Genomic DNA, 14729 nt, shown 5'->3' with positions numbered 1-14729 from the left:
TTGCCACTAAATATGGATTGTCTTCTTTGGCCCTCACCTCTGAAATGAAAAAGTTGGAGTATATGTACTCTATGATTCCCTTCCAGTGCTAAAAATTAATTTTTCATATTTAAAAATTTTGATGTCAACATAATGCAGTTGTTATTTAAATATTTTCATCCATTTTTACTTAATTGTTGTTGCTTAAAAGAACAGGTTTACTTTTTTAAAAAATGAGAATACATAAAGTCAAAAACAAAAAGAATGGCAAAAAAAAAAAGACAGGCTCAGCACATATTCATCAAATACTTCCGCGATAACCCTTTGTCTGAACATTCTAATAATACCCATGAATTTGGAAGAGAAAAATGACCATTTTTCATTCATCATAATTAAGATTGGTTTTGGCCAGTATCATCAGTGGATGCTAAATCAAAAGAAGTTTGATGAGGAGCAGAATAATTGCATAATTTGAAAGTGTCCCGGCACAGACTGCTTATGAATTGCAACAGGAAAATATTTTAACTGTCATCTGGAGAAACTAAATAATATCTTGACCAGGTAATTGTAATTGGCATCACCAAAAAAAAAAAAAAATGCATGTAACGTTATGTGCCTCCAAATGTGATACCCAGAGAAGGACATTTCATTCTGTAATACTCCGACTAGGCATGCTTAACCTGAATCTATTCATGTGGATATATCAGACAAACCCAAAGTGAGGCAAGTTTTGCAAAATAGTTGCCTCATACTCTTCAAAAATATCAATACCATGGAAGACAATGAAAGACTGAAGAATAATGAAGAATTGTTCCAGAGTAAAAGAGACTAAAGAGACATGACAATCCAATATATTATCCTGTACCTGATAAAGGACATCTTCAAGACAATTGACAAAATTGGAATAGGTACTGTAGATTAAACAACAGTATTGTATTAATGTCTGTGAATGTGATAGTTATATTGTATTATATAAAAGAAATATTTTCTATCTTAAATATGTGCATTGAAGTAATAAGCGTTAATGAAGCATTATCTATGCAACCTCAAAAATAATTTCAAGATATGAATAATATGTTATAAATCTATATAAGTGAATGTGTCTATCTGTCTATCCTACCCACACATAAACATACACACATGAGAAAATCACAAATGTGACCAAAATGTTTAAAATTATGGTAAATATGGATAAAGGGAAATTTAGAGTTCTTGCTATTATCCCAAGTACTTTTTTGTAACGTAAAACTATTTCCAATAAAACATTTATTTTTTTAAGATACATTTTTCATCTCTGGTTAGATTTAATTTTAAAATACCTTTAATAACAATTATTTAAATAATTTAAAAGTAAGTGAAAAGATAAGAAATCTTCATGGTTATTGCTCATTAATTTTGTGACTCTGCAAACAAAGCACTGAACTGTCCAATATATGTTTCTTCATTTGGAAATGGAAATCATGATAGTCATTACCTTACATATTGTGGTGGGAAGCAGTGGAATGAGTTAGAAAGAATTCTGAGAGTTTCTTTGCTGTATGACCATAAGCAGGTAATTTCACCTGTCTGATAATTCATTTCTTCATCAATAAAATAAGGAGACTGAATTAGAGTATGTTGGACAGTCTCTCCATCTCTACCCTTCTATCATTCTCGGTTATAGTTTAAGAAATACAATGTGAGACATCCAATGATTAAGAGGTACATCAACAGGATTAAAGAATTGACCAAAGTTAAAGGGGAAAGATGTTTTCTTTAAACACATGCACAGTCTCAGCGTCTTCAGTAAATAGGAACTTGGATCACATTTATAGAAAGACAGAGCAATATTTGCAAAGAAACAGAACAAGATTCAAACTTTCTCTCAGGATGCCTTTAAATTTGGTAGACTGATTGTATTTATGTTTCAAGAAGAAATGTAGCCAAAGGTCTCTGTAGTATGTTGAAACATTACTTCCCCTATGCTCATATTCCTGCCAAAGCAAATGAGTTATTTTACAATCAAATTAGAATAAAGATTTTAGAGAAGTAAAGTTGTGTCCTCATGGATCATACCGTAAAAACAGAAAGTTGTACCATTACCAATTCCCCAAAAAGATCAGATTTTTCTGGTGCTTTTGGTTTTAAATGAGCCATACTTTATGTCAGCAAAGAATCAGAGACCAGGGTAGGCACATCATAAATATTGTTGACTTAGAGCAGCAAACAATATACATAAAAAAAGAAAGAATCAGGTACTACAGTGCCTGGAGAAACTCTCAATGGTGAAACTAATTTGTAAAAAGCTAGTTCATATGGCGTGACTCCTAACTAAATTATCTAAACTTTTATAATGTGATACAACCAAAAAAAAAAAGAGAGAGAGAAATTTGAGTCTTCCTTAAATGTACAATAAGTTAAGATACAATCATCCATTTGTCTAGTCAACAAATATTTACTGTGTACCTACTCCATGTCAAGAATATTCAAAGAGACAGCAGTGAAATAGGCATACAAGATACAGGCTCTCATGGTGCTTATATTTCATGGGTGAAGATAGACATGAATGAAATATATGTAAGTAAATATTGCTATGGTAAATGGTATGGAGTGATTTAAAATGGATATATGACTGGAGGCAGTTAATATAATCCATCAGCGAATATTTCTTTAAGAATAGACATTAAGGCTGTGATCTGAATAACATGTAAAAGAGAGGAGAGAAAATTCCATCCCAATGAGTTAGGCTCCAAGGTGAGAATGAACTTGTTAAATTAGCAGAACTAAATGAAATTCAGGTGACTGGAACATAGCAGACAAGGGAAGAGAGGCACATTAATTTTCAGAGGGAGCAGAGGCATAAGGAATTTGTATTCTGTTTTAGAAAAAAGTGAAAGATATCTGTGTAAGATTGAACAAGTTCCCTTAAGGAAAGAATGTAGTTGGAAAAAAGAAGTGGTTCCAGCTATTGGGTAGAACAGAAGAGAGACTGAGAATGAGTGGTTAATGAAATAATGTGAAAATTGGAAGAATGTGATGTCTTAGAAGGTGAGAAGAAAGTGTTCCACTAAAGAGAGTATCACCTGTGAAGATTGCTGCCCCGAGGTTGGGCAGATGAGGACAGAGGAGTGGCCATATGAGTGTCACTAGCAACCTGCATAAGTGCAGTCTTAATGGAATGGTACAACCAAACCGAAACCTAGAGAGGGGGCCCAGAAGAGACTGTGATGAAAAGGTGAAGACAGACAATGCAAACAAGTATTTTCAGGTGTTTTGCTACACAGGGGATTGGTACAGGGATAATAGGAACAAAGAGATGCAGAAATAAGAAAGTTTGCTTATTTCTCTTAAAAGAAATATGTTGCTAGATAAGTGTGCATGTTAACAGGATTAAGCAAGAAAGGAAGAGATAATATGGAAAGGTGACAGTTGCAAGAAAGCAGTCTTTAACAGGATGGAGAGATTGGATTAAAAAGAACAGGGTTTAATCTTTGAAGGAGCAGAGGGATATTTAAGGAGGCTCCTTTTATAATTATCTCCCCTCTCCTATTACTTTATATGTCATTGCATTAACTCTTGATTCTCCCAGGATTATTGCTTATTCGATCATCCCCACTTGCAGAAGAGAAAAACAAAGTTCAGAGAGGTTGAATAATTTCCCCTAAAACATAACCATTAATAAATAACACCTCTAGAATTCAACCCTTTCTTGCAACTCCAAATTGAATGCTTTTTCCTCTGTATAATGCCATGATGAAGCTGATTTTCTAATGCTTTTTCTGATGCATTGTGGCAAATGTTCACAGTGTTCTGGCTACAAAGAACTACATTTGCTTTGATGCCATTATTCCCATATGGTGACTTACTGCTCAGCAAATGGTTTGGCAATTTTAAGTTTGAAATCCCTGGAATCCACTTATGTGGAAGTGTAACGGTCACATCATTTTTTTCTCCTGAATTTAATGACTGCTGGAATGCAACAGGCCCATACTTATACTTAAAACTAAAGAGCTAATAGAAAACACCTAAAATCTAAAGCCCTTCTAAACTAATTTGGTTCACATATTAACCATAAATTATCAATTCATTTTATTGCCATTTTAAAAGGAATCTCACACAATAAAATAGCAGTAAAGTTAATAACCTGGTTATTAAGCTAAAAAGGGGTTTGAAGTAGGGAAAGTACAAATCCCAATCAGTGATGGTGCAGTCAGAGGAATTTATCTTTCTGTGGTTCAAGACATTTTGAATTTGACATCAAATACATTAGTTCCAAGTCTTGGGCCAGTTCAACTCTCTTGTTGATCTTAACAATTTGTTTAACCTCTTGATTCCTTCATTAGTAAGTTGAAGGTAATAAAAATCATGCATAAGTGTTGTTATAAGAAATATATGTATAGTCCAGTGAGATAAATGTAGAAACCAGGAGCACCTGGTAGTTATTATTACTCTTCACATAATGCTACATAGTATTTTTTTGGTATTTCTTAAGAAGCATGGTAAGCCAAATTCACTTTTTCTCCCTCTAATGGTGCTTTATGGATACTTGGATGAAAGAAAAGAAAAATTGCCTATAACGGGTCACCTCTCATTCCACCTCTAATACAGGTAAATCTCTTAAAGCCTGACCAGGCCCCAATTCCCACTGAAGCAAGTCCATTATTGGTATCATAGAACTCACCTCAACTACATACTCATTTTTTTTTTTAAAGATTTATTTATTTATTTATACAAGCACTGGGTACAGTCAGAAGCGCGGGAGGGTGAGAGAGTTCACCAGAGCCAGAGTGGAGAGCAGAGCAGGCAGACTGACGAAGTACACTGCTGAGGGGAGCAGCGGGCGGCAGAAGAGGTCTGCGCGCCATGCGGGACCCTCACCAGTGGCCGGGGATCGGGATCGAACCGGCACTACAGAGGCTGTGGGCAGCTTCGCAACCCAGCGCTCAACCGCTGCACCACAGGGGAGGCCCCAAATACACACTCATTTCAATAACAAACATGTGTTGAGGACATGTATGTTTCATATTCTGAATTATCTAAACCTCAGTGTAGAAAAAGGATGGTGATACATGCCTGCTTCTCCAGCACTTCAGTCTAGTCAGAAAATGTATTCTCTGTATAAAATTATCTACCAATACCCCTCCCCAGCTATGCGTTCTAGAATGCCAAGACCCTGTCTTGGGCATCTTTAGTTTCCTTCATATTACCTACCACAGTATCTTGCTTGTAGTAGGTAATCAATAAATGAATATTGCATTGAAGAAATAGTTTGTAGTAAGTTTAAAAAATATCAAGGTGTACTAGTGGACTAATAAGCAAGATGTTTTTCCTCATAATGTCTCTCTGGTTACATTTAACAGCAAGTTAAAATTAGATTTTTTTTTTTTTTTTTTTTCAAAAGGAAAACCATAGCAACTGTGTTGAATGTTTCAGAGAGCACATTTTTAAGGATTCTCTTTTTCTGAATTGTCCATGTTTGAGCTGCTTATTTCAATAGAAATTCTAATGAATAATTTGTGGTACTAAAAGCCATGTAAATCGCTGATTGTATCTATAAAGCAATAGAAACTCCCACATAGAACAGAATGCTTGATGAAATGCTTGAAGAAAAAATAAATGTTTTGAAAATCCACTGAATGAATTTTAAAGGGTTACCCCCCTGGAAATGATTAAATATTAACCTCTCTTTGTTTCTTGTACCTGTATTTATTAGAAAACCTTGGAGACTGTTCTAACGTTTCATATCAATATTTGGTAGAGATCTTTTTTAAGGCATGGCTCTGTGAGGAAATCAATTTTACAGTGATGTCTTCTAAATTAAGGAATGGACAGTTTTGCAAAATCTTATCAGTGAATACTTCTCTGACATACATAATGATTGTGTAATAGTTTGCTCTAAAAGTATTTTTATTGAGGTAATGATTAAAGTGTAACTCAGTGCCTCAGGAACACTGACTAATGTCATGTTAATCAACTTGACTACTAAAAAAAAATGAAGAGGTTGATAGTTTAAATCTAGTTGGTACATGATTCATTTAAACTACCAAAGAAGAAAATGTACTTTTCCCAGGACCAAATTTAAAATAATAATAATAAAAAAAATCTAACAAAACACCTTAAAAACAACATTTACAAAATTATAGACTATACCTTTGGGAAAACCCAATTTTGTGTTTCTTGAAATATGCAAATTATCTTTGATTCAGAGCATCCCTATTGATCAACCTCTATTGAATGCCTACTTTACGCAAAGCATTAAACTAATGTCAAGATAAGTAAAGCATATTTCTGCTTCTAGAAAGATTATTGGAAGGAAAAAGTCATTAATTCATCATTGCAATGAGAATGCAAGCAGTATAAATGCCATCATTATTCTGAGGAGGGAGAGATGGATAACTTCTGACTAGGTTTGGATGGGTAGAATGAGGTGGGAACAGGAAGATGGAGAATTCTTAGTAGAGAAATGGAATATTGGCATGTTTTGAAAATAACAAGTTCAAGTTAATGACAGAATAGTTCACAGCAGTTTACAAATAAGTCTGGAAACACACATTAGGCTATGAAAGAAAGGCTCTGAATTCCAGACTATTTAAATGGAGATTTATAATTATTTTTAAAAAGCTGTAACAGTTAAATAAGTCTTCTATGGGTGTATAACAGTTTTTTACAAAAAAAACAGACTCTAAATCTGAAGCTAAAATCATCTGATTTGCAATCAACACTAAAAAACAATGGTTGGATTTGGTCAGGCTTTTTTCAGTCTGCACACTTAGGATATTTATTCTGTGTTTAAAGGGCCTGAATTATTGATTCTTGGGTAAATTTGGAATTATTTATCTACCCATGTTTGAAAATGACAATTTGCTTACACATTTATTCCTTCAAATTTTGATATACCATTTTCTTCTATTATTGTTTCTTCTACAAAACTACAAGAATACTTTCTATAGAGAGGTCTAAGAGATGATGCAAAAATGCTTGGAGTCTATATCTTAAAAACAATAATTTTCTTCTTGCAGAAAGAAAAGGCATGTGGTGGGGGAAATCTGGGGGCATTGGAGGAGGGGAGTTTTGAGGAGAAATAGATGGAAGTAGGGAGGGAAGGAGGGGGGAAAAGGAGAGAGAGATCTTTTACTCTATCCAAATTGCATGTGACAAACATAGAGTGATGGTCTTAATATTTTTACCCTCACCTCTCTGACTAGTCACATATTTGGTGCAAAAGATATACTGGATGCTTGCAATAATTCCAAGAGAGGAAAAGAAAACAGTACCTTGCCCCTATTAAGGCTAAGTTGATGGGGTCTATGGTTCCAAGTCATGATTATAACATGCAAAAATAATCATTTAGGTATTCCCCCCTCATAGATGTGTAACTGTAATAATATTTCAGTATAAATCACTGGGGAAATATTATTCTAGTATTAAACTTTTGTAAATTAACATCCAAGAGAGGAATTCAGTCTTTCCTATGATATAATATGGACCATCACAGATTTTTTGATATGTCCACTTGACTTAAACCTTTTGTAATATCACAAGTGTATAATGCAGGAGGAAAGGACTGAAAGATAGAGCCATATGTGCAATTCTGTTTCTTCCTTTAGTGTCCTGAAGAACGTACAGAGTCAAAAGCCAGGGTTTTTAGAAGATTTTCTATATGTAAATGCTTCTATTTCAAACAAATGAAACTAAACACATAAATAAATTTAAGCTTTGAGAAGTTAGTCAAGACTTTATCTTGTGTCTGGGTCTGTATTACATGAAGAATGTTAGCTTTTACCTCAGTGATCTTGGTCTCATATTCAGCTCTTTCTTGCATTTTCTCTTCTTTTTATGTTCCTAAATTGTATGTTAGCTATCCCAAAGAACAGCAGGCTGTATAGGAAGGACCCCAGTCTTGGAGAGAGTGAGTGGAAGGATCTAGCAATCCAGCTTATGCTAATGATCAACAGCACAACTTGGAGAAGCAACTTAACTTCTCCACCTTAGTTTCTTTGAAAAATGTGGTCTGTATTTCTATTTACTCCACAGAGCTCTTTCCAGTACAAAATGTGATAGGCAAAAAAATCTTAAAAATAGAAACTAACTATATTCCATAATTACTATGTCATGGGACATTTTATATTTTGAAATTAATCTAGGGACACAGTATGTTTAAGTCTTTGTTAGTTATTATAGCGTTTGAGCACTGGTGATTTAGGAAAATACCTCATCTTTACATAGTGCACGCTATCAACACCATTGCTACAAAAATTTCCATACTGTAGACTCAAGGTTGAAGGTCGTGTGCTTTGGATTTCAAGTCAATTCTGAAAAACAGTTATTTTTAAAAGCCGTTTAAACTTCAGATATTCATTTTTAATAAAAGAAGCAAATTGGGGAAACATTGTGCTCACAGCATTTCTGGAAGCTTTTTGGAGGAAGCAGCTGTAGTGTCTTTAGATTCCCAAGTCTGTTATGCAGGTTAGCAATATATTTTATAATGAGTTCTAAACCACCTGCCTTAGTAAGGAAATTAATATTGAGATGGATTTTTTTCATCTTTTTTGTCCTTAGCAACTTAGGTATAGTTTTCCTGTTCAATGAGTTGGGGCACCCCATAAAAATGCTCATTCAATGTTAAGTACAGATGACTAATTTTTTTTTAAGATATTGTCTAAATGTGTTTTTTTTTAAATTTGGGCGGGGGTTGTTTTGAGACTGAAATTACACTTCCAAGTAAAACAGTCAACAGATGAGGTACATATAGTTATACTTTAAAGGTTTAATACCTAGAATGAATAAAACATGGGTTTAAATAAATTTGACCATAGTTAAGCCATTGGAATTTCAAAATATCTAAATCATTTTTCTTCCTGTCTCTATAGGACTTTCAGGGAAGATTTGGTGGATTCGGGAAGCAGTAAGAATCTGGAGACTGTAGGAAGTAGGACTTATCCTGATCAGCTTGTTCAAAAATAAACACAAGCAAGAAAATGTCCACCTTAGCAAACCCATCCAGCAGCCTGGAAATGCCACAAGAGATTAAGAAAAACTGTGGAGATAAACAGGTAGAAATCACAGTGGAGAGAATAAAAATGACAAAGAACATTAAAGAAAAGCAAAGCAATGATGTAGAGAAAGTGGCCTTTAAACGGAAAGCGGAAGGTGAAGACAAGCTGCCTGGAAAGAAAGAGGCAAAGATAATAGAACTTGACAGTCCGCTAATCACAATGCCTCTCCCTCACATTCCCTTAAAGAACATCATGGATGTGGAGGCCAAGTTGGTCTATGTCGATGAAGAGGCCGTCAGCTATGAGTTTGTAGAGTCCTTCCTGTCTACTGGGGTTCAGTCAACGTGCCAAGCTGCTGACATAGTAGACCCTTTGCATGTACCTAATTTCAGCTTCGTGCCTCAGATTGACAAATGGCTTCAGGTAGCCTTAAAGGATGCCAGCTCTTGTTACAGACAAAAGAAATACGCCGTGGCAGCAGGACAGTTTAGAACAGCGCTTGAGGTATGGAATTAAACATAGATTGGTAACAGGAAGCTGTGAAGTGGAAAGTGGAGATTACATTTAGTAGGTCTGATGGTCCTATAATGAACAGTGACCACTGGGTAAAAATATTGAATGATATGAGGATGGTGCATTTCCTAGTGTAAAAGATCAAATAAGGTATGACCGCAAATTAATATAGCGGTGTGCCCTGGACATATAGAAATCACCCCAAAGGCATACCTCATGCTTTTTCACTGTTAGCAATCTCTGCAGTAAATCATAACATAAATAAAAACACAAGCAGATTTGTAATTTAGATGTACACCTACAAAAGTCATTAAGTTTTAGTATAGTGGCGAATGTAGAATAAAAAAGAATATAGATTCTCTAGAAATAGGCAGTTAATGAGTATATGAATTGTCATCTTTTGGTATATAGCCCATAATAATAATAGAATAGTAATAGAATATAATAGTAATAGTAATAGAATAGTAATAGTAATAGAATATAACCATCTCTACTTCTGGGGGTTGGGGATGTAACATTGTTTTAAAACACTGTATATGATTTAGAAGCAATAGAATCACACCTTTCAGATGTAAGTCATCACCCCACACCCACTACCAAGGCACCCTTCGTCCTCCCAATATGGTCCATTATCTCTCCTCCCTATCTTGCTCTCACCTCTTCTCCTCCCCTTCTGGTAGCCTCAGTTCTGCAGTCAAATTTCTAAGGTTGGTTATTGGTTTGGTTATATCTGACCCTTTGTTTCATTTTCTCTATATTCCACATATAAGTGAAACCATTGGCCTTTGTCTTTCTCCTTTTTGACTTAGTTTGCTTAGCAGTATCCCCTCCAGTTCCATCCATGTTGCTGCAAATTAACCATCTTTTACTATTTAGTATAGACTGATAATTTGTACTTGATACTTATTAAAAGCAAAATAATACCACTTTATCATCAAACTTCACTTTCCTTTACATTCTAGTGAGCTGCATGAGTAATTATGTTCTCTCTGCAAGCAGATTAGTTGGTTAACAGCATGGTATAAAGAAATAGTCCATAGACTAGAGGAAATTTGAGCATCATCACCAAACCATAAAATAGGTAATGGGAAAAATTCCTCCCTCTCATAATGTACTGAACCTATTCTCTGTAAACAGAATCCCACGGCCTCACAATATAGGTGACCACATATTTCTCTAGTCACCAAAAAAATAATAATAATAATAATAATAATTTCATGTTATATATTCCTGGTGGCCACAGGAGAGATAAAAATTGAGTTAAGAAATGGTCCCTTCCCTTTAACAGCCTGGTGATGAAGACAAACCAGTAAATATTAGAGATGGTTTGAAAAAGTGATTAAATCCCCATCAGAGAGCAGCCATGGGCAGGAGTCAAATGTGAGATGACTGTGATGGAGATTTAGAGAGTGAAGCATTATTTCTACTGTAATTTTCAGATTAAAATCACTACAATCAATAATTAAAGGACAATACCAGATAATAGTTCCCTTAAGTAACCCTTAAGTATTTGAAAAGAAACCCTAAGCACAAAACAGGAGAAGCAGAGTGGTGAAGTACACAAAAATAGATACATCTATAAATACTGATGTTCTCATAAAGTGTCATCTCTACCAAGAAGGAAAAAATGATACACTGTGTACACTTCTAACCTATGTTAAAAGCATGCCCCCAATTTAAGTTAGCCACAAATCACTGGGAACACTCCACTGTCCTTTGAGCTAAAGACCAGCAGCCTCTGACTGATGAAAGGAGGCTAAAGAAAGGCACCAGGTAGAGATCCTGGCATCTGTGTGAGGGCTATTTTCAGTGGAAGTTTTGGGGGGAGGGGACTACTGTGTTAAAGGTATAACTCTGCAGATAAAGAATAGTCTTTTTTGGGGTAACATTTTTTGAGGTAATATTGGTTCACAACATTGTATATGATTTAGGGTAATATACTCACACCTCTTCAGAGTACCAACAATCCTCCTTCATAGTTCATTGAGGACCCTCCACCCTCTGTTTTCCCATCCCTTCCCCAACCCTTCCAGCAGGTAACTGGGGCCTGTGAAATATCAGTAGACTGATCAATTAATAGCAGAGCTCATGATAATGCACACCTGAAACTTGTATGTTATAAAGCAAATTTACTTCAATAAAATTTTTAAAAATGAAACCATAATTTTTTTTAAATTTAAATTTTATTTTTATATTCCCCATACAATTCCAACCCCCTTATTTTGACCCCAATCCCTCCTTTCCCTGCCCCCCACACCCTCAATAGAGTGTCTCTGGTTCATAGTTGTTTGTTGATTTTGATATTTTCTTTCTTATAGTTACTCTTTTTCCTTGTCCCTTATTTAAGTTTTCTAGATTCCTGCTATGAGTGAGACCATCCGGTATTTTTCTTTTTCTTTCTGGCTTATTTCGCTGAGCATGATCCCTTCCAGCTCCATCCACGTTGCCGCAAATTGCATGTGTTTATCTTTTTTGGATGCTGGATGCTGAGTAATATTCCATGGTGTATATGTACCACATCTTCTTGATCCAGTCATCTATTTTTGGGCATTTGGGTTGTGAAACCATAATTTTTAATGAAATAAATTAGCAGCACTTAAATGAGAACCCATGTTTCTAGTCTGATAGTCAAGGGTTCTTTCTATATGTTTAGATATGTTTCAAACTTTTCTTTATTGCTATGTCTTTATAGGTAAATCCATAAATGTATTTGTCGAGTGCTTCTAAAATGACTCCCAGTGATCTGTCTCTAGAAGGTCACTCTCCTGTAATTCTCTCCCCATGCATGTGGACTAGAATATAGGGACTTGCTTATATTGAGTAGAATATAGTTAAAGTGGTGGGATGTCACTATCTAGATTAGGTTATGAAAAACTATGCTTTTGCCTTTTGCCACACTCTCTCTCTTGCTGGTGCTCTTTCGTTGCCTCTGCTGGCTCACTCTGATGATCCAAACGGCCATATGAAGAGGCCCAGGTGGCAAGGAACTGAAGACAGCCTCAGCTTAACAGTCTTTGTGGAACTTAATTTTACCAATAACCATTTGTCTGAGCTTGAAAGCAGATCCTTCTCCCATTAAGCTACAGATAACCCTGCACTCAGCTGACATCTTCATTGCCATCTTGTGAGAGTTCCTGAGCTACCCTGGCCCAAATTGCTGACTCATAGACAATATGAAATAATAAATTTTGCAATTTTAATCCCCAAAATAATATTTTTTACGATTAAAAGGGCATGAAATACAAAAACACATGCATTGATTTGCTAGAAATCTATTTATAATAATGATATAGTCTTCAGTGTATTTTAGTTGATGTAAATTTCCAAAGAAATCTACATAGAAACAAAGATATTTACATAGAAGAAAATATCCAGTTTTCCATAAAACCAAGTGCTCAAAATGGTAAAATCTGAATCAGCTTTTAATGATCCCAAGATGTAATTGTACCAGAAAATCCTTGTCTTCTGATTCGCTCTTGTGAATATTTTCTCTCTCTCTCTCTCTCTCTCTCTCTCTCTCTCTCTCTCTCTCTCTCCTCTCTCCACCCCTCCTACCTCCAGGGTTTTTAGGAAAGCTTCGGATGCTGACACTAATTACTGATAATTAACAAAGGTAATTATTTTGAGACCAAAACTTAGCTTAGACATCTGGCTTAGCTTTTGTGTAATTATCTTGGGAGTTAAGTTTAAAATCTTACCTAGAATGTCTCTTAATAAACCAAAGCTACTGGGAACAAAAAAGATTTTTAACCTCTTTAACCCTTTCTTCCCCTAATTTAACTTCTCTGAAAATTTAACTTCAATAATGAGTGTCTCCAGTACTATTTAATGTATCGCTCCCCTTTTGTTAGGTCCTAACATAGTCTTGAGTAATACTGGATGAGAGATTCACGCATAATAAGGATCACACCTGAAATATTTTAGTGAAATATTTTAGTGCATCAGTGAATATTTTAGTATAAGTTAGGATTAGGTTTCACTGCAAGTGATAGAAAATCCATTATAACAGTGTCTAAAGTAAAAGGTTATTTTTCTCTCACATAAAAAGTTTATTTTCTCTCACAGAAATCTCTCACAGTAGTCAGGTGTTGGTATGGTATAATCATCAGTGTGTCAGATACTATTTTGTCCTGCAATGTGTAGCTTTGACCTCATGTTCCAAAATGGGAGCCCTTGTTGGGGGTCATCGCATCCAACCTTCTAGCCAACCAGAAGGAGAAAAAGGAGTGTGAAGCACACCTTGTCCCTATAAGTACCTGAATAGAGCTTCTTTTCAATTTAACTTCTTAAAAAAAAAAAAAACTTTATGGCAGTTGCACATGCCGTTTGTATTTTTCCTCCATTGACACATATCCAATCATGTAGCCTCAAACATCTGCAGAGAGGTTGAAAAGTGTGGTTTTGTTACGATGGTCCTAACATTCAGGAGTCATTCCTATTACTAAGAAAGAAGGGAGAAATGTATATTGAAGGATAACTAATAATTTTTCCATAGAGTACTTATTTCTTGGGAGTTCTTATCAGGCACAGTGAATGCTTGCCAAATGAGTGATACAAAGTCAGCTGAAGGAGTGCAGAGAAGATTGGTTGTGGTTAAAGGCAAGACCAGAAAAAAAAAAAACAAACAAACAAACAGAAAAGCAAAAACTGGCAAAAAGTCCCAGAAAATCGTCTTTGTGAATTAACGTAATTCCAATGTAGCTAATACTCATTAGGAATAGTCTGGCTTGTATGTTAGTTTCCTTGTGCTCCTGACAAAATATTAGTTTGTTTTGTTTTCATAACACAGTCACTAACTAGATGAATTCATAATAATATTTGTCAATGATTAACATTAAATAGTATACAATGAATCCAGAAGACAACAGTCTAGCTTCCAAAATAGCAATCAATTTTAATTTTTTAGTATTTCACAAGATAAGAGGCTTTTATTTAAATATGCTTGATTTAAAAAAAATTTTCCTCTACATGCATTTTACTATCTAAATTTGAACCAGTTTTGTAGGTAGAATTAATCCTCACTTCTGTAACCAATTCATCACTCTCTGTCAAGTTTTACTAATATCTGCTACCATTTGCTTTTATGTTTGTATTCACATCAGAAATTGCAAAAGCAAAGCAAAACTTTAAGCTAACGTTAAAAGCCACAAAATCATGTTATCACATTTTTCATGCTTGCATACTATTCCCTATAATTTTAAAGGGAAAAGCTATAAAAATTCATCCACTATAAAAAGTAGTCATGTTCTGGGCCTCCCCGGT

At 35.0% G+C, this 14729-nt stretch overlaps 1 protein-coding gene across 1 annotated transcript in view; it reads left to right on the top strand.

Moving 5' to 3' along the window:
- The first annotated feature begins 8695 nt into the window (after positions 1 to 8695).
- The window catches only part of SPATA16 (spermatogenesis associated 16), a 241674-nt gene continuing 235640 nt past the window's right edge, over positions 8696 to 14729 (top strand). The window contains 3 exon segments of the mRNA XM_054700710.1: positions 8696 to 8700; positions 8829 to 8911; positions 8914 to 9458. Coding sequence (XP_054556685.1) covers positions 8696 to 8700; positions 8829 to 8911; positions 8914 to 9458 — 633 coding nt within the window.

This window comes from Talpa occidentalis, unplaced genomic scaffold, assembly GCF_014898055.3.
Source record: "Talpa occidentalis isolate TD23 unplaced genomic scaffold, MPIMG_talOcc4v2.1 talOcc4.4, whole genome shotgun sequence".
Taxonomy (NCBI): domain Eukaryota; kingdom Metazoa; phylum Chordata; class Mammalia; order Eulipotyphla; family Talpidae; genus Talpa; species Talpa occidentalis.
The sequence above is the reverse complement of the archived record's forward strand: the minus strand, read 5'-3'. Positions and strand labels throughout refer to the sequence as shown.